General features: G+C 38.8%; 1 protein-coding gene across 5 annotated transcripts in view; it reads right to left on the bottom strand.

The window, feature by feature from the left end:
- FAF1 (Fas associated factor 1) overlaps positions 1 to 19786 on the bottom strand; it is a 518996-nt gene that overhangs the window by 209090 nt on the left and 290120 nt on the right. For all 5 annotated transcript variants that reach the window (XM_077993853.1, XM_077993852.1, XM_077993856.1 and 2 more), the window contains 1 exon segment: positions 737 to 823. In XM_077993853.1, coding sequence (XP_077849979.1) covers positions 737 to 823 — 87 coding nt within the window.

Genomic DNA, 19786 nt, shown 5'->3' with positions numbered 1-19786 from the left:
TAACTATAAAAATTAACTTTTAAGTGTCAGTCTACTATGAAAAAGGTAGTTTTAAAATTAAATACAATGATTGGCTTGATTTTGAAATATCTGTAATTTAGGAAAGAAAATGTTTTTGCCTTGAACATTTCATTAGTAGTATCTGAATATATTCTTCTCATCAAGAAAAAAATTAAGTCAAACCCAGCAGCATCAAATTCTTGCATTGATAACTGTAACATTACCAACAGAACGTTGACCTGCTTGGCTTGTGATATCTGTTCCAAAAGTGAACTCAAATTATTACAACTTCTCTTACTTTCACATTGTTTGGTTTAGATAATTATTTCCTTTTTTTTTGAGATGGAGTTTCACTTTTGTCACCCAAGCTGGAGTGCAATGGTGCAATCTCAGCCCACTGCAACCTTCACCTCCCAGGTTCAAGTGATTCTCTTACCTTGACCTCCTGAGTAGTGGGATTAGAGGTGCCTGCCACCATGCCCAGCTAATTTTTGTGTTTTTAGTAGAGATAGGGTTTCACCATGGTGGCCAGGTTGGTCTCAAACTCTTGACCTCAGGTGATCCACCCACCTCAGCCTCCCAAAGTGCTGGGAGGCGTGAGCCACCGTGCCTGGCTAGATAATTCTTTCAATGGAAGACTCAATGCATTTGATTGTGCGTATTATCAAAGCCAAATAGACTGAAAGTGGCAAAAGAGAAAGGAGGATATAAAGCTGAAAATATGACTGTCACTCACTGAGTCGTCTGTAGCAGAAGTTGGCCAGCCCTCCCACAATTGGTGGCGAACGGGTATACTTGTAAGGTCATACACATTTCTCTTTACCTATGAAAAGAAAGAGACAGGACAATTAAAATAGACTTTTCACATGACTTATAGTTTCCAATCAATTTATGAGACACACAATGTATTTCCTGTTTTCTTCTAGATTCAAAACAAGAATTTGAAACTATAAAAACCCAAGTCAAAAAATTTTGTAAAAAAGAACAAAACCAAACTTAAAAGCAGATTCTCAATGAAGACTAGATGAAGTAAGAGTTAAGAAACATCCCTCCTTTCTTGTTTTCAGCCCCTGGCTGGCTTCATTTCTTTTCAGTCAGGAAACTTCAGGCACCCAGTTCCCTAAGGGCAAAGTACAATTATGAATTTTTATAATTTATTTAATCGTTAAAATGTACAATGATTTAAAACTAAAAACATATTTCGTTTTTATGTGGAATAGTGAAGGGTATAGTTTTATTACAGGGAAGTGGGGCAGGGGCGGAAAAACCTAAAATTGTCTTTACATTTTTTAAGTAAGTTTCAAAGATGTAGAAACTTCTTATTAAAGGAGCACAGGGCCAGGCACAGTGGCTCACACCTGTAATCTTAGGACTTTGGGAGGCCAAGGCAGGTGGATCACCTGAGGTCAAGAGTTCGAGACCAGTCTGGCCAACATGGTGAAACCCCATCTTTAACTAAAAATACAAAAAATTAGCCAGGCGTGGTGGTGGCTCCTATAATCCCAGCTACTTGGGAGACTGAGGCAGGAGAATCATTTGCATCCAGGAGGCAGAGGTGGCAGTGAGCTGAGATCGCGCCACCGCACTCCAGCCTGAGCAACAGAGTGAGACTCTATCTCCCCACCACCGACAAAAAAAAAAGTAGCACAGGTTATTTTTTTGAAATCAATCCAAACTAAAAACTATTTCATGTAATATTTACTAACATCAGAGCTATAGGCCCTTCCTGAAAATTAAATACAAAAAATGCATTAAAGCTGAGAAACTATTTTTCCCAACATGCAACATTATACCTTCTACTTTGAAAGGGAAGGAGGTAAACTTATCAGAATAAAGTGTTGGAAGGTTAAACTCTACATCAGCCAGTAATTAAGAAGTGTTGGCTGGGCGTGGTGGCTCACACCTGTAATCCTAGCACTTTGGGAGGCTGAGGTGGGCGGATCACTTGAGGTCAGGAGTTCAAGACCAACCTGGCCAACACAGCAAAACCTTGTCTTTACAAAAAATACAAAAATTAGCCAGGTGTGGTGGCACGTGCTTGTAATCCCAGCTACTCAAAAAGCTGAGGCAGGAGAATGGCTTGAACCCAGGAGGCAGAGGTTGCAGTGAGCTGAGATTGTGCCACCGCACTCCAGCCTGGGCAACAGTGTGAGACTCTGTCTCAAAAGAAAATAATAAAAATAAAAATAAAAGAAGTGTTACTGGGTGTGGTGGTTCACACCTGTAATCCCAGCACTTTAGGAGGTCAAGGTAGGAGGATCACATGAGCTCAGGAGTTCAAGATGAGCCTGGGCAACATAGTGAGATCCCATTTCTACCAAAAAATAACATTAGCTAGGCATGGTGGCTCATGCCTGTAGTCCCCACTACACAGGAAGCTGAGGTGGGGCGACTGTTTGAGTCCAAGAGGTTGAGGATACAGTGAGCCATGATCACGCCACTGGACTCCCACCTGGCAGACAGAGCAAGACCTTGTTTCAAAAAAAAAAAAAGAAAAAAGCAATATGTCTCTCTTCAGGTTTTCTTTTCTATTTTAGTTTTTATTCACAAATAAATTAATGAATCATAACAATGGAGAGATTATCCATTTTAACTAATTCTTCAAGTTAATTATGGCACTATTATCCTACTGTATCAAATGAAGTTAGGATTGAAATGCTCCCTATCATATGTTCTATGTTAAGACTTGAGGCCAGGCATGGTGTCTCATGCCTGTAATCCCAACCCTTTGGGAGGCCAAGCTGCGAAGATCCCTTGAGCCCAGCAGATCGAGGCAGCAGTGAGCCATGACTGTGCCACTGAACTCTAGATGACACAGTGAGACCCTGTCTCAAAAAACAAAACAAAACCCAAAGACTTCAATAGATTCTCATACTTCAACAAGCATCATGCATTTATGTTTTAAAAATGCAGAAGCTTAAAGTATCATGTTGTCCAATTACAGCATTTTGTTTTCACATTACCCTTTCTTATACATAATCACATCTAAGTTACCATTCCAGTGAAATAGAGATACAAGTTCACTACGGAAAGGAGAAACAAAAAATAAAACAAAAACACAGAACTCATTCTATTTTTACCTCTAATTCACACCTGTGGAAAAATGACTTAGTAAATGAGATCTGAGGAGCTTGGGAATGGCTTGATCTGTACTCAATTCAAACAAACAGGTTTTCTTTAGAGTTTCTTAGCAAATGGCTAGTCTACCATGCAATATTTTGTTTATAGTTGGTCACATTGTTTGGAAATTTTTATCAGTCATTATCAACCCAACAATTTAACCAAATGTAATTGGGTTAACATCTAACCACTTTCACTAGCTGTTATTATTTTGTTATTTTTAAACATTAGTGTTCTTAACAAGAAAAGTGTTCCACAAACCTAGAGTGTTACATTAATAAAAGATGAAGGCTAGAAGAGGGAGTATGAGGAGTCTTTAGGCTTCAAGGCAAAAGAATTTCTTAAAACTATTTCATAAAATAATTAAGAAATTATTACTTTAAAATAATTTCTTGAAATTATTTTTGATTATGTTATCTAGATATAACAAACTTTATCAGTTATTTTTGAAAAAAAGCAGGACAAATACTTACATCCTTTTGGAAAGGTGGCAAAGCTACTTTAGCACTGTAAAGTATACACAAATACTATGAGTATACAAACAAATAACTTTGGAGTGGGATTCTTTAAATTCCATCTTAATTCCAAAATACAACAATAAGGTATTATGAAATAAACAGTATTTTCTTCTTTCATTAACTCATCTGTAACTGCACTAAATTGAATAACATTCCTTTGCTATTCTAAGCCTGAAAAGCACGTCCTGGCTATAGTGTTATGTTGGTATAAAGCACAACGCCAGACTGATGTGCTGAACAAAAGTGATCAAAGTTAGAGTAATGTTAGCCATTGCACAAGTATTTGGCTTCATTGTTCTCCCCAGAATGACATCTGTTAAGCAACTTGTCATAGAATAAACTGGCTAATGCAGACAGAACTTGGCTGAGAGAGTCCCATGTAAAGCATATTAGGCTAATGTTTGATTGTTCCAATGCAAAGGCTAAATTCACAGAGTATTCTGAGTTTAAACTAAAAGAATCTTATGTTAAACCACAATCACTAAACAACAATTTAACTGAAAACAAATTTGTTGTTCAAAAATAATTCCATGCATACCAATGCTGTACATATGTAGATGTTATCAGTATATGGATGAAGCACAAGTGATAAGATAGCAAAAGCATCAAAACAGTGGGGATTTTACTAATAGATTACAATTCCATTTTCTTTATTGATGATTATGTTTAATAAAAAATTGAAATCATAATCCTGCAGAGAAGAAAGAAATCCAAAATGTACACAAAACAAACATAAAAACAATTCTGAAAAAAGTTAGTATTCTAGGAAACCTAAATGATAAAATACAGCTTTGTATAAAATGATACAGACGAATTTAAAGTCATCATGGATCAGATGAAGGACACAGTTCTTTCAGAGGAGGGAAGATGAAGAAATAAGAGGAAGAAAGAGGGAGGGGGAATGGAGAGGGAGAAAAGGAGGAAGAAGGGGAAAGGGAAAAGGAGGAAAGAGAGAAGATGGAGGGTAAAGAGACAGAGAGAAAGAGATGATAGGGAAAGAAAGAGGAGAGAGAAGTGAGAAAGAGAGGAGGAAGGACACTAATTGATTGACTTGGGATTTGAGAGCACTTTAAAGAAGTAGAAAGAACATACACACACAGGCTGGGTTGCAGTGGCTGGCATGACCAGCTGCCAATATTGTGCTGCTTCTGATGGAGTTTCATCTTTAGAGTGTGTTAAATTCCAGTTAAGGACAAGTGGCACTTCACAGGGTAACATTTCCTAAGGGCTTTTTTATCTTACACATTTTTTGTTTTTGATCAGCATTGGCTCAAGATCATGCTGAACCTTCATAATCTCTTTAATTCTTGTTTTACATTAAGCTCTAAATCTATGAGATTTCAGACTCCTAAACTATGCAAATGTTTCAATTAGTTCAGAAGGAATTTAATAAATTCTTTGATTACCAGCTGAACATTAAAATTACGTTACAAACTATATTGTATTTAGATCTAGAGTTCTGGATTGACAACAGATTTTCTAATTTGCATTCAAGTTTTTCTAAAGGTATGGTTTAATTTCTTCCATATTGTTTCAGATAAGACAGTCGTTTGCAACTGAGGAAATATATAAATCAGATTAACTTTTAATAGTATAGAATTAATTACTGATTTGTTTCCTTATTATTTATTTGTCATTGCTAATAAACACCTGTTTATATAGTATAATTAATATGAAAAACTAAGTAATAATCTCTACTTCAAACTTCATAGTTCCTCAATGTCTGTGGAAATTTCAATGTTAAACACAGCACTGGTGAAAAGATCATTTCATTATAACCTACTCAGTATAAAATTATAAAAGTACCTTCATAAGATATTCATCTCCCACTAACTTTTTTTTTTATTCATTTAAATTTTCAGTTTTATTTTTTAGTTAAATTTCATCAGAATTTCTTAGGAAAGTAATTCTTAGGAAAAGTTGCTCTGCTAAAGGTTAAACCGTGAAGCTCAGATTAGTCTCAAATAAGTTGTTCTTAACTATTTAAATTGAAAAATATAAAATTTAGTAGATAACATTCTCAGTTATAAAACACCATTCCTTGTGAGCTAAATATCAAACTATTGAAAAACTTTTAGGGAATTTTAAATGTCATTCAGATATTATTCTTGTGAAAGCAAACTAATAAAAAAGTCACAAAGTTTGAGGTGTGGCAGCATACCTTGAGGCAGAGAACTAGATTTATTTATTTTTTATTTTTATTTTTTTGCTGAGACAGAGTCTTGCTCTGTCGCCCAGGCCAGAGTGCAGTGGGTTCTCGGCTCACTACCAACTCTGCCTCCTGGGTTCAAGTGATTCTCCTGCCTCAGCCTCCTGAGTAGCTGGGATTACAGGAGTGTGCCACCACACCCGGCTAATTTTTGTATTTTTAGTAGAGACAGGGTTTCACCATGTTGGCCAGGCTAGTCTCGAACTCCTGACCTCATGATCTGCCCACCTTAGCCTACCAAAGTGCTGGAATTACAGGCGAGCTACCTTACCAAGCCAGAGAACTAGATTTCTAATCCTCATTCTGCTCAACTGTTACTGTGGAAAAATTGGTGGAGCCTTTCTGAGATCTCACGTACTCCATCTTAGAAGAGAATAAAACATGATCATTTCTGATTTTCAAAGATCCAAAATGTTATTATTTCATGAAAATACTAGACTTAATCCTAGGTAGAAGAAAAGAGGTGCTAAATATATACAAGACGAGGAAGTAATGAGAGAAAATTTAAAATCATTAATGCTAGAAAATGGAGAAACAATCGGATAAATATAACAGAGACATCAAAAAGAAAAATGGCAAGTTATTTCACATGAGAAATAAAGATAATAAGCATTTTCGTGTTTTTTTTGCATGATGAGTCTTAGTATTTACTTTTATTACACTTTTTAAAAAACACTAATTAATATTTTCCCCTTATGAGATCTCATTTAAAAATAAGGCCTGTCATACTGGTTTCCCAGAAAACTATTCTATCAACCTAATGTCATCAGAGTGGTTATATGATTTTGCCAGAATGCTACTAAGTGATATAGTTTTCAAGTTTTATTAATTTATCTCAACATTTAACATTTTTTGAAATCTGGCCCACAATTCTTCACATATCAAACATTTTGTTATTGCAAAATATAAAAAAATGTTCAGTAATCAGCATTTTAGTTTCTGGATTTTCTGAATTAAGATACTATGGCACTTTATAGTACAGCCCTTACAAAAAAGTACTCTGAAACTACAGCCATCCATCTCATTCTTTTATCATTCTTAGAAGAAAAAGGACTCCAGTCATATTAAAACCTGAGCTTAGACCAAATTTTAAATATATCAAACTTAAGCTCCCAGTGCATCACATTATCAGATGTTCTGGTTAAGAGTTTGTTAAATAACCGCATTGAGCAAATAAGTTATTTGTATGTGTGTGTGCTAAATCAAAATAACGCATACAAACTAGGCTTAATTCCAGTATCCTAGCAATCACTGGTGCTCTGAAAGGCTTATAGTTAAGAAAGCAATCACTTCTGAATCAGAAGTGATTCAGAGTGCGTTCTGAACACATACTTCATATCTAAGGCCTTTTTTTCTCCTCTTTTAAAAATTATTATATACACGTTGCAGTTGCACATGGATTTGTTTTACTAAGATGCAAGTTAAAAACCTCCTTAAAATCCTTTCTGAACAAAAAACGTTTGAAACCGGATGGTGCAAGGGGAATGAGAAGGTGGCATCAGTAATCAAATGTTAATTAGCAAGCTCCCCCCCCCCCCAGGGCTGGCCTGTGTTGGAGAATTCAAATCAGAAATCAATGCTCTAAGTGTTTAACTATTACTTCTTCTCATTAACCATTAAAAAGACCAAGCTATTCTCTCCTCATAAAAACAGTAACTGGAGACATTTCTTTTTCTCAAATACTATCTTTCCAGAAAACAATGAAGATCTGTTTCAAGAAATCTATAAAAATGAAGTTGCTTTCAATCAGGCTTTGAACTGACTGTATTCTGCAGTTTTAAAAAATCTTTTGGCTCTAAATGAATTCTTCATTTTAATAACTGTAACTTAGTTTTGCTTTGTACCATACTTTAAAAACTTATTTCAACTCTTACTTGGCTATAAAGAAATTTGACAATTGCCTTTCTAAGAGATTACTAGGATGATGACAGTAAAGTTAATCAAATATGGAAACTAATTTAAATGTATTTAATTGGAGATGGATTTTGGCCATCCTGAAACACTACCCAGGATAAGATTTAACACTTCCATGGGTAACATGGTTATGTTCATAATTTCCAATACTAAAAGTCTGGTGTGAGTGAAAGCAACTTGACAATTGCAAAGTTAGATATTACTTAAATAACAACTAATAATCACACATTTATTAAAATGAATTTGTATCTTTTTTTTTTTTTGAGACGGAGTCTCGCTCTGTCGCCCAGGCTGGAGGGCAGTGGCGCGATCTCAGCAGCAAGCTCCGCCTCCCAGGTTCACGCCATTCTCCAGCCTCAGCCTCCAGAGTAGCTGGGACTACAGGTGCCCGCCACCATGCCCGGCTAATTTTAGTAGAGATGGGGTTTCACCATTCACAGGATGATCTTGAACTCCTGACCTCGTGATCCGCCTGCCTCAGCCTCCCAAAGTGCTGGGATTACAGGCGTGAGCCACCGGGCCCGGCCGTGAATTTGTATCCTTAGTAAAAGGTCAAACCTGGATTTTAAGATAAAAGACAATGCCTTTTTTTTTTTTTTCCAAGCTGTATAATTTTTATTCTTATTTTTCTATTCTTTAGAGTTTTAAGAAATGTATTCTTTTTTTTTTTTTAATGCTTTAAGTTCTAGGGTACATGTGCATAACGTGCAGGTTTGTTACATATGTATACTTGTGCCACGTTGGTGTGCTGCACCCATCAACTCGTCAGCACCCATCGGCTCGTCATTTACATCAGGTATAACTCCCAATGCAATCCCTCCCCATAATAGGCCCCGGTGTGTGATGTTCCTCTTCCAGAGTCCAAGTGATCTCATTGTTCAGTTCCCACCTATGAGTGAGAACATGCGGTGTTTGGTTTTCTCTTCTTGCGATAGTTTGCTGAGAATGATGGTTTCCAGCTGCATTCATGTCCCTACAAAGGACAGACACAAACTCATCCTTTTTTATGGCTGCATAGTATTCCACGGTGTATATGTGCCACATTTTCTTAATCCAGTCTGTCACTAATGGACATTTTGGTTGATTCCAAGTCTTTGCTATTGTGAATAGTGCTGCAATAAACATACGTGTGCATGTGTCTTTATAGCAGCATGATTTATAATCCTTTGGGTATACACCCAGTAATGGGATGGCTGGGTCATATGGTACTTCTAGTTCTAGATCCTTGAGGAATCGCCATACTGTTTTCCATAATGGTTGAACTAGTTTACAATCCCACCAACAGTGTAAAAGTATTCCTGTTTCTCCACAACCTCTCCAGCACCTGTTGTTTCCTGACTTTTTAATGATTGCCATTCTAACTGGTGTGAGATGGTATCTCATTGTGGTTTTGATTTGCATTTCTCTGATGGCCAGTGATGACGAGCATTTTTTCATGTGTCTGTTGGCTGTATGCATGTCTTCTGATAAAAGACAATTCCTAAAGTGCTAAGAAAATGTTCATAGATGAGAAAAGCTAAACATAATTCACAAATTAAAAAGAAGCTAAATTTTAGGAGCTTTCTGAAAAACAAAAGTTTATAGAAACTGTGAAGTTGCAGGAATTAAAATTATAACTGGAAAAAAAGGTTAATTATTTTTCTTTTTTAATTATTATACTTTAAGTTCTAGGGTACATGTACATAACGTGCAGATTTGTTACATATGTATACTTGTGCCATGTTGGTGTGCTGCACCCATCAACTCGTCAGCACCCATCAACTCATCATTTACATCAGGTATAACTCCCAATGCAATCCCTCCCCCCTCCCCCCTCCCCCCTCCCCGTGATAGGCCCTGGTGTGTGATGTTCCCCTAGGTTAATTATTTTTCTACAACAGTGGTTCTTAAAGGGTGGTGGCTGGACCGGGTACTAGTATCACCTGGAAACTATTAGAAATGCAAATTCATGGGCCCCACTACAGACCTAGCGTATGGAACACCCTGGTGCCCAGCAATCTGTCTTTTAACAAGCTCCTTAGGTAACTCTTACCAAGCTAAATTTTAAGAAGCATTGCTTTTTTTTTTTTTCTTTCAATTTTAATTTTTTTTTTTTTGCGATGGAGTCGCTGTCACCCAGGCTGGAGTGCAGAGGCACAATCTCAGCTCACTGAAACTTCCGCCTCCCAGGTTCAAGCGATTCTTCTGCCTCAGCCTCCCGAGTACCTGGGACTACAGGCACATGCCACCACACCTGGCTAATTTTTGTATTTTTTTAGTAGAGACAGGGTTTCACCATATTGGCCAGCCTGGTCTCGAACTCCCAACCTTGTGATCCACCCACCCTGGCCTCCCAAAGTGCTAGGATTACAGGTGTGAGCCACCGCGCCCGGCAAGAAGCACTGCTTTAGAATGTGCAAATAATATATAGGCTCTTCCAGATAGCCATGCCTCTCGAGTTTACTGATACTAAAATTCTTTGAACTCTGCCTAAGGTGGCCAGTCACTTTTGAGAATAAATATAATTAATAACGATTTGTTGCAGAAATTCTAAAAATGTTGCAATTTCATTTGGATGATGTGATTTCATTAGCCTAAGAAATTAATGAGAGAAGATACTACCTCTTTACTACAGACTTCGTTGCATTCTTAGTTTAATCTAAATATCTGTTAATTGAAAACCTGTTAATTTTTTTTTTTCCTCTGTCACCAGGCTGGAGCACAGTCGTGTAATCTCGGCTCACTGCAACCTCTGCCTCCAGAGTTCAAGCAATTCTCCTGCCTCAGCCTCCCAAGTAGCTGGGATTACAGGCGTGTGCCACCATGTCCAGCTAATTTTTGTGTTTTTAGTAGAGACAGAGTTTCACCATTTTGGCCAGGATGGTCTCGATCTCTTGACCTTGTGATCCGCCCGCCTCGGCTTCCCAAAGTGGTGGGATTACAGGTGTGAGCCATTGTGCCGGGCCAATCTTTAGTTTTTCTGTCTCAAGCTTAAGTGTGACTGCTTCCTGGTCATAATACATATTTGGAACTTGCAGTAAACCTGCAAACTCACAATAAATGACCTTTGGTCTCACTAAACAAACTTGGAAGATATCTATCTATGTCAGATAAACTGAAGAAATGTCCCTAACCACCAGAAAACTATGTTTGAGCCATATAAAAAACTAAACAGAAGTCCGGGCGCGGTGGCTCACGCTTGTAATCCCAGCACCTTGGGAGGCCGAGACAGGCGGATCACCAGGTCAGGAAATCGAGACCATCCTGGCTAACAAGGTGAAACTCCGTCTCTACTAAAAATACAAAACCAAAATTAGCCGGGCGTGGTGGCGGGCGCCTGTCGTCCCAGCTACTCCGGAGGCTTAGGCGGGAGAATGGCGTGAACCCAGGAGGCGGAGCATGCAGTGAACCGGGATCGTGCCACTGCACTCCAGACTGGGCGACAGAGTGAGACTCCGTCTCAATAAACAAACAAACAAACACACAAACAGGTTATGTTTTCCTTTTGTAGGATAGCTGAAACAAGGCCCAAAAGAAAAAGGTTAGTTTCCTAACAGTCAGACAAGACCTTGTCACAAAGGGCAATATTTCTTCTGTACAGGGAACAAAACTTTTCCAATTATTTAATGGCCTAGTAAATAATATGAAAAAAACGTTTCTTACAGCCTGCAATAAATAAAATAACAACCACTCAATAAAGGCTCTTAAAATCTCATTTAAAAATCAAGTAAATTAATCAATTTATAATTCTTTTCAGGAAGGAAAACACCAATTAAGCCCAAAGACAATTTTAGAAATAACTGAAGCAATTATAGGAACATTTTTAGGAATTTTACTTTAACCTAACACCATTTTGTGAAATTCAATTTTATATAATACTTTAAAGATTGGACACATAAATCAAGAAATACTGCAGACCAGAAATGTTTTGATTTTTAAATTTGAGTTTTAGTAGATAATCTGATACAATGTCAGAAGCAATGTACTAATCTTAAAGACATGATCATAACTGCAACCAAATATTTCGCTATAAGGATATTCATTGCAGCCTTGTTTATCACCACACAAAATCATATCAAAACACAAAATTGGCATAATATCCAATAATAGAATAAATAAGATACCGTGCAGTTATTAAAGTGATGAACCAACATCAACAAAGCAGAGCCCAGAGGTCAAATCCAGTCTACTGTCTGTTTCTGTCCATAAAGTTCCACTGGAACACAGCCACATCCATTTGTTTACATATTTTCTCTGGCTGTTTTTGCACTACTAAGCTAGCAGAGTTGAGTAGATGCAACAGAGACTGCATGGCCTAAAAACCCTAAAATAGGAATTATCTGTCTCTTTCCAGGAAAAAAATCTGCTGACCCCTAATGTGGGAGAATATTTGGTAATATAAAAAGTTGTTACACGATCTTTTTAAAAACCAGGTTACGAAATAATATGAATCTCTGTTTAAGTTATGTGTGTGTAAGTATAGGTACATATGTATGCATACCATATGTATGCTTAGAAAAAAGATCAGGCCAGGTGCAGAGGTTCACGCCCATAATCCTAACATTTTGGGAGGCCAAGGTGGGCAGATCACTTGACGTCAGGAGTTCGACACCAGTCTGGCCAACATGATGAAACCCTGTCTCTACTAAAAATACAAAAATTAGCTAGGTATGGTGGTGCATCCTGTAATCCCAGCTACTCAGGAAGCTGAGGCACAAGAATTGCTTGAACCTGGGAGGCAGAAGTTGCAGTGAGCCCAGATCGTACCACTGCATTCCAGCCTGGGTAACACAGCAAGACTCCATCTCAAAAAAAAAAAAAAAGACCAGGTGATCTGCCTGCCTTGGCCTCCCAAACTGCTGGGATTACAGGCGTGAGCAACCGCGCCCAGCCGTCCACTGGACACTTTTTTGTGTTTTTTTGAGACAGTGTCTTACTCTGTCATCCAGGCTGGAGTGAAGTGGGGCTATCACAGCTCACTGCAGCCTGGATCTCCTGGGCTGATGAGATCCTCCCAACTCAGCCTTCTGAGTGACTACAGATGCATACCACCACACCTGGGTAAATTTTTAAACTTTTTGTAGAGAGGAGATATCATTATTGTGCCCAGGCTGGTCTCAAACCCCTGGACTCAAGCAATCCTCCCACCTCAGCACCCTCAAAGTGCTGGGATTACAGGTTGTAAGCCACTGTGCCCGGCTACCGGACACTTTTATAACTGTAATGTGTATGAATCTTCTATGAAACCATTTGCACTTAATTCTAAACAGTGATCATTAAGTAGTAACAAGTGAGTGGGGCGCAGTAGCTCACGCCTATAATCCCAACACTCTGGGAGGCTGAGGTGGGCGGATCACCTGAGGTCAAAAGTTCGAGACTAGCCTGGCCAACATGGTGAAACTCCATCTCTACTAAAAATACAAAAATTAGCCAGGCATGGTGGCACACATCTGTAATCCCAGCTACTCGGGAGGCTGAGACAGGAGAATTGCTTGAACCCAGAAGGCAGAGGTTGCAGTGAGCCGAGGCCACACCACTGCAATCCAGTCTGGGCGACAGAGTGAGACTCCATCTCAAAAACAACAACAGCAACAAGAACAACAAAAACTAGTCACAAGTGAGAGTGACCAACTATGGGCAAAGCCCCTGTTATGAAAGCAAATGAGCCTTTTCACAGCTGCTGCGCTGCAATGGATAATGCAGTTATAATCTGTCCACTTTGTACTTTTAAGTGATGAAGAGGAAGAACAACAAAGCCAGTAACAATAACAATAGCAACTTGTTACTGTTTCAACAATTGAATGCTTCACAGAAAGGTAGCAGAGTTCCTGGTATCACACACATCAGGGAAAGATGGCAAGATAAAAAATCTCCAAGGAAAATGAATCAAGGAAAAAGAAGAGCATATTAAAATAGTTAATTTTTTTTTTTTTTTTTTTTTTTGAGACAGAGTCTCACTCTGTTGCCCAGGCTGGAGTGCAGTGGTGGGATCTCGACTCACTGCAAGCTCCGCCTACCGGGTTCACGCCATTCTCCTGCCTCAGCCTCCCAAGTAGCTGGGACCACAGGCACCCACTACCACACCCAGCTAATTTTTTCTATTTTTTAGTAGAGACAGGGTTTCACCCTGTTAGCCAGGATGGTCTCGATCTCCTGACCTCGTGATCTGCCCGCCTCGGCCTCCCAAAGTGCTGGGATTACAAGCGTGAGCCACCGCGCCCGGCCTAAAATAGTTAAATTTTATCATGAGAGTTACCAAGGCTCTTCCTCTTACACTTTGGCCAATGCGTTCTGAGTCTCCTTCACCCCTGACATTAGTAAGGATTTTGGCTGGAATAAAAGAATATGAAGATATTCACACTATGGGCCTGCTACTTCTACTTGGCTAATGGACAGTAAATCAATTATGCCCTATCCTGTTATTCCAGTTTTCCCTCTCTCAACAGTTGGGCACTCTTGCCAACTCCTCTTCTATGCTTTTGATCTGGACAAGTGAAATTCTTATCAGAAACAGTTAGCTGTGTCTTATTTGTAACCTCTGTAAGTTCTAAACTAAAAAACTGCATCTACAAGGAAGACAATTTACCAGTGCCATTAATCTACTTTGCCCACTTGTTTTTTAAAGAATTGTACTTCCTTTTTAATTTTATTTCATGTGAGTTAAAAAACACAAGTGCACACATGCACAAACACAGACAAATTAAGCTATTTGCCTAAATGTCATTCACTTAGTTAATATTCAGAACAATAATGCAGATTTTTAAAATTCTTAGTCCATTTTCCTTTTCTTCAAGAAAACATTTTTTTTTCCTTAAAGAAAAGACCATTGCTTCTACAGCAAGTTTCAAACTTTAAAATGCTGACAATGTTAATGCTTTTGGCAAAGAACCATCTTTATATTTTGATAATGACTATATCCTTTCCCACTCTGGTAGCACCACATTGATGCTCAGACATGATGTGATGTTTATGTTTGCTTTGCTGTTTTCTGTTGCCCATCCAGGTCTTTGCCTTTCTCTGAGATGTGAAAAAAGTGGTGGGAACCATCAGCAACAGAACCTCAGTCTATAATCAGGTCTCTCATAATTTTATCTTTTCTAGTTAACAAAAAAATGCAAAAAACAAAGACAACAAAGGGACTTAGTGTAGGGGTCTGCCATGAATACTAAAGTGGCCTGGGGGTGTGGCTCATCAAGTGAAAATAAACCATTCAAGTCATCCACATCAAGAAGAAAGTTTGGGAACAACTAGGCTAGTGTTTGCATTTGGGGCCCTGGAGTCAGGAGAGTTACATTTCCCGTCTCTCTGCATAACTAACGCACCAAAGACAACCCACTTAACCTCTCCTTTAGGAAATATTAAGTAAGCTCCTCCAAAGAACTGCCCTGAGAGATACTTAAAAGTGTGTCTGGTCAGGTTATCTGATTCTAACTTGCTACTCTGCAAGATCAGCTTTCAGCATTACTCTCAGAGATTTGTAAGTGGGAGGGCAGAAAGCCTGTCTTAAGAAAAGTGGCTGCCTTGCCCATGAGCAACGTTATAAGAGTAAAGTCACCAAAATTACACACCTAGTTAAGTTTAGGTGAATATAGTAGAGTTGGAAAATGGCTCCAAATGACAATTTAATTAACTCGTACCAAATGAATTGACACTATGAAACAAAGTCTAATACTGCACACCAAACCCTAAGGACTGATGCTGCCAATGCTCAAAAGCTCCATACGACTGGCCTTTAATTAAGAAAGTAAAACCCAACCCAAGGATTCACTGTTAGGGCTGGCTCTGAAATGTAGATATAGCTATTTTAGAAAGAAAATACGGGGAATACCTTAGCAATCCCACTTAATGTATTATTAAGATCAGGAAAAAAAATTTAACCACATGATTCATTAAATAAGCAGGCATTCTGAATAAACTGCCTGAAGTCTCCTGTTAAAAAATTACTCCTATTTATTCATTAACAAAGCTATTCCTTAGCTCATCCCTGCCATAACCTGCTCTATTCAAAACCATATGGGAAAGGACATTAAAAAACCGCCACAAACCATGGACTTCTGGTATTAGTGCTACACACAGTATACCCCTATTCATTATTCTACCTCCCTTGTTTAATCTATCATTAAGATTCAGTGACCCTACACTAAATTTAAAGCAGATCCTTCCTTCCTCCCATGCCTAAATTCACATACTTTTCTAGTTGGGGATGCCCTCAAGTATTAACAACTCTACGGGGTTTCTCTAATCTCAGCTCTGAACTATGTCATGCTATAGAACCAAGAAATTGCCGTTTTACATCTCTAACTATGGAGGCTTCCATAAAAAAAAGACCATATAATTTACTTAATAAGATAAAGGGGGGAAAATCACCATTTAATAAGTAGTTTTTCACTGTACATGGTAAAAGAGGCACATGGAGAGACAGTGTCATAGATTGTGTTGTCTTAAAAATGAATAATACCTAAAGGCATTAGTTCGACTGTATTCATCACAGAACTTAAAAGTTTTAAGGTAAAACTGTCAGATGTTGACTATCTTAATGGAACAACAAAGGGAAAAAAATGTTGATTTAAACATATAGTTGATTAAAAAAAACTGGGAGGAAATAAAATTTCAAGAAAGCAAAAGTATTTCTAGGACATATGAAACTGAATTATCAAATTACAAACAAAAACTCTAATGACACTGTAGCAAAATAAAGGATGAGTAATTGTGTATGTAATAATCTACAAGAGCAAACAGAATTTTCTATGAAGATAGAAATGTTCTTTGTGCTGTCCTATATAGTGACCACTAACCACATATGGCTACTGAGCACTTGAAATGTAGCTAGTCCGACTGAGGGATAAAATTTTAAACTTTAGGCTGGGTGCAGTGGCTCATGCCTGCAATCCCAGCACTTTGGGAGGCTGAGGCGGGCGGATCACCTGAGGTTGGGAGTTCGAGACCAGCCCAACCAACATGGAGACACCTCATCTCTACTAAAAACACAAAATAAGCCAGGCGTGGTGGTGCATGCCTGTAATCCCAGCTACTTGGGAGGCTGAGGGAGGAGAATCGCTTGAACCTGGGAGGTAGAGGTTGTGGTGAGCCAAGACTGTGCCATTGCACTCCAGCCTGGGCAACAAGAGCAAAACTCCATCTCAAAAACAAACAAACAAACAAACAAACAAATTAAACTTAAAAAAATGTTTTATTTATTTACATTTGGAGCCGCCAGAGGTGGGGCAGGGGAGGGACAGGGTATCACCCAGCTAATTTTTGTATTTTTTTTTTTTGTAGTGATGGGATTTCGCCGTGTTGCCCAGGCTGGTCTCGAACTCCTGGATTCAAACAATCTGCCTACCTCGACCTCCCAAAGTGCTGGGATTATAGGCATGAGCCATGGCGCCTGGCCAGCAATTTAAGTTTAAATTGCCATTCACAGCTAATAGTGGCCCTATTGGACAATATATTGATATTACTTAAGAAAGTAGAAAATATAGAGCAACATAAAAACATACTATTGATAAACTAGATACTTACATGCTTCACTTCATTCTTATTTCATTATAGTGCTTGAACTATAAAGGTAGAAATACTGCAGTTAAATTAATTCTTCAAAATTATACTTTTACTGTTTTTAATAATGTTACTTTAAAGTAGTCTAAGGTGGGGCACAGTGGTTCATGCCTGTAATCTCAGCACTCTGGTGGCTGCGGTGGGTGGATCACTTGAGTTTAGCAGTTCCAGGCCAGCCTGGGCAACATGGCGAAACCCTATCTCTATAAAATACAAAGATTAGCCAGGTGTGATGGTGCATGCCTGTAGTCCCAGCTACTTGGGAGGCTGAGGCGGGGAAATTACTTGAGCCCAGGAGGTGGAAGATGCAGTGAGCTGAGATCCCACCACTGCATTCCAGCCTGGGTGACAGAGTGAGACTCTGCCTCAAATACATAAATAAATAATCCCAGCACTTTGGGAGGCCGAGGCAGGCAAATCACTGGAGGTCGGGCGTCCAAGACCAGCCTGGCCAACATGGTGAAACCCTGTCTCTACTAAAAATACAAAACTTAGCCAGGCATGGTGGTACAAACCTATAATCCCAGTTACTTGGGAGTCTGACGCAGGAGAATCTCTTGAAACCAGGAGGTGGAGGTTGCAGTGAACCGAGATCATGCCACTGCACTCCAGCCTGGGCAACAGAGCGACACTCCATCTCAAAAAAAAAAAAAAAGGTAAGTTTGACTTCCATAGCTGCCACATGATGTAACCTACGATCTAATTATTCATCAATCCATACATTCACAAAACGATTACTTGAGCATGATTACAGTGAATTAGATGTTACTGTAATAGATAATGTTAACAATATACCTGGCAGTTTTTTATTTAAGAGGGTGAGGATTCAAACTTAATCCATTTTTTTGGGTCAAGATCCTTAATGTATTCACGTACTAGGTTAGCAGCAGGTATAATGGATATTACAATCACTACCAGTCTCAGATTCAATACCTTATTTATTCATTAAGTACCTACTGAACATTTTAATTTTTTTTTTTTTGAGACAGAATCTTGCTCTGTCACCCAGGCTGGAGTGCAGTGGCGCCATGAACATATTAAATTTTTATTATTTACTTTTAGAGACAGGGTCTGGCTCTGTCACCCAGACTGGAGTGCAGTGGCAAGATCAAGGTCACTGTAACCTTGAACTCCGGGATTCATCTGATCCTCCTGCCTCAGCCTCCTGAGTAGCTAGGACAGGTACATGCCATCTAATTTTTATATATTTTTTTTGTAGAGAAAAGGTCTCACTATGTTGTCCAGGGTGGAATTTTGTCTTGTTTTGGTTTTTTGAGATGGAGTCTCGCTCTGTCACCCAAGCTGAAGTACAGTGGCGCAATCTCGGCTCACTGCAACCTCTGCCTCCCTAGTTCAAGGAATTCTCTGCCTTAGCCTCCCAAGTAGCTGGGATTACAGGCACCTGCCACCACACCCAGCTAATTTTTTAATTTTTTTTTTTGTATTTTTAGTAGAGACGGGGTTTCACCATGTTGGTCAGGTTGGTCTCGAACTCCTGACCTCCTGATCCGCCTGCCTTGGCCTCCCAAAGTGCTGGGATTACAGATGTGAGTCACTGTGCCCAGCCCCAAGGCAATTTTTTTTTTTAATTGTACCATGACCCGTCCCTAAAAACTAAAACTGGAAAACTTAGTTCTTTTTCTGTAAATCATCCTCTCTTCCCTCACTTCTTGCCAAAGAAATTGTTACTCACACTATTCACTTACTTGGCTAACTCTTCCTTCACATATTTGGGAGATGCTTTAGTTCAACTAAATAATCATAAATCCCAAATTACTGTCAGGTACAAATTAATAAAGTTTGCTATAGTGATAGCTAACTCAAAGGGATATTTAAGAGATTCTGATCAAAGATACCTTGCCTTCAAACACAGGTGGGTGTTGTTTATGTTTCTGTGCAAGTGAATAGATATTGTCATGCATTCCAAAATAAATGGCAACTGCATTTGATCATATTCTATTTTTTGGCATGTTTTACTGCATTATGCCAGTAATAAGTAAATTTGAGGTTGTCTATCCTTGACAATTGTCACAGCCTGGCAATCATGGCCAATGAAAGTCACTTATTTCAGAGCATCATTCTCTCAACTCCCCAATATTATCATTCATGCTTCATGTCCTACATTGAAAAAGAAAAGATGGGAATAGTTATCGCTAGAGCAATGCAAAACCCCTGTCACCTTGTACTATTTTATTTTATTTTAATTTATTTTATTTTATTTGACACACAGTTTCACTCTTTGTTGCCCAGGCTGGAATACAGTAGCGCGATGTCGGCTCACTGCAACCTCCGCCTCCCAGGTTCAACCAATTCTCCTGTCTCAGCCTCCCAAGTAGCTGGGATTACAAGTGTCCACCACCATGCCTGGCTAATTTTTGTATTTTTAGTAGAGACAGAGTTTTGCCATGTTGGCCAGGCTGGTCTCGAACCCCTGATCTCAGGTGATCTGCCTGGTCAGCCTCCCAAAGTGCTGGGATTACAGGTGTGA

The sequence above is a fragment of the Macaca mulatta genome, chromosome 1 (assembly GCF_049350105.2).
Source record: "Macaca mulatta isolate MMU2019108-1 chromosome 1, T2T-MMU8v2.0, whole genome shotgun sequence".
Lineage (NCBI taxonomy): Eukaryota > Metazoa > Chordata > Mammalia > Primates > Cercopithecidae > Macaca > Macaca mulatta.
The sequence above is the reverse complement of the archived record's forward strand: the minus strand, read 5'-3'. Positions and strand labels throughout refer to the sequence as shown.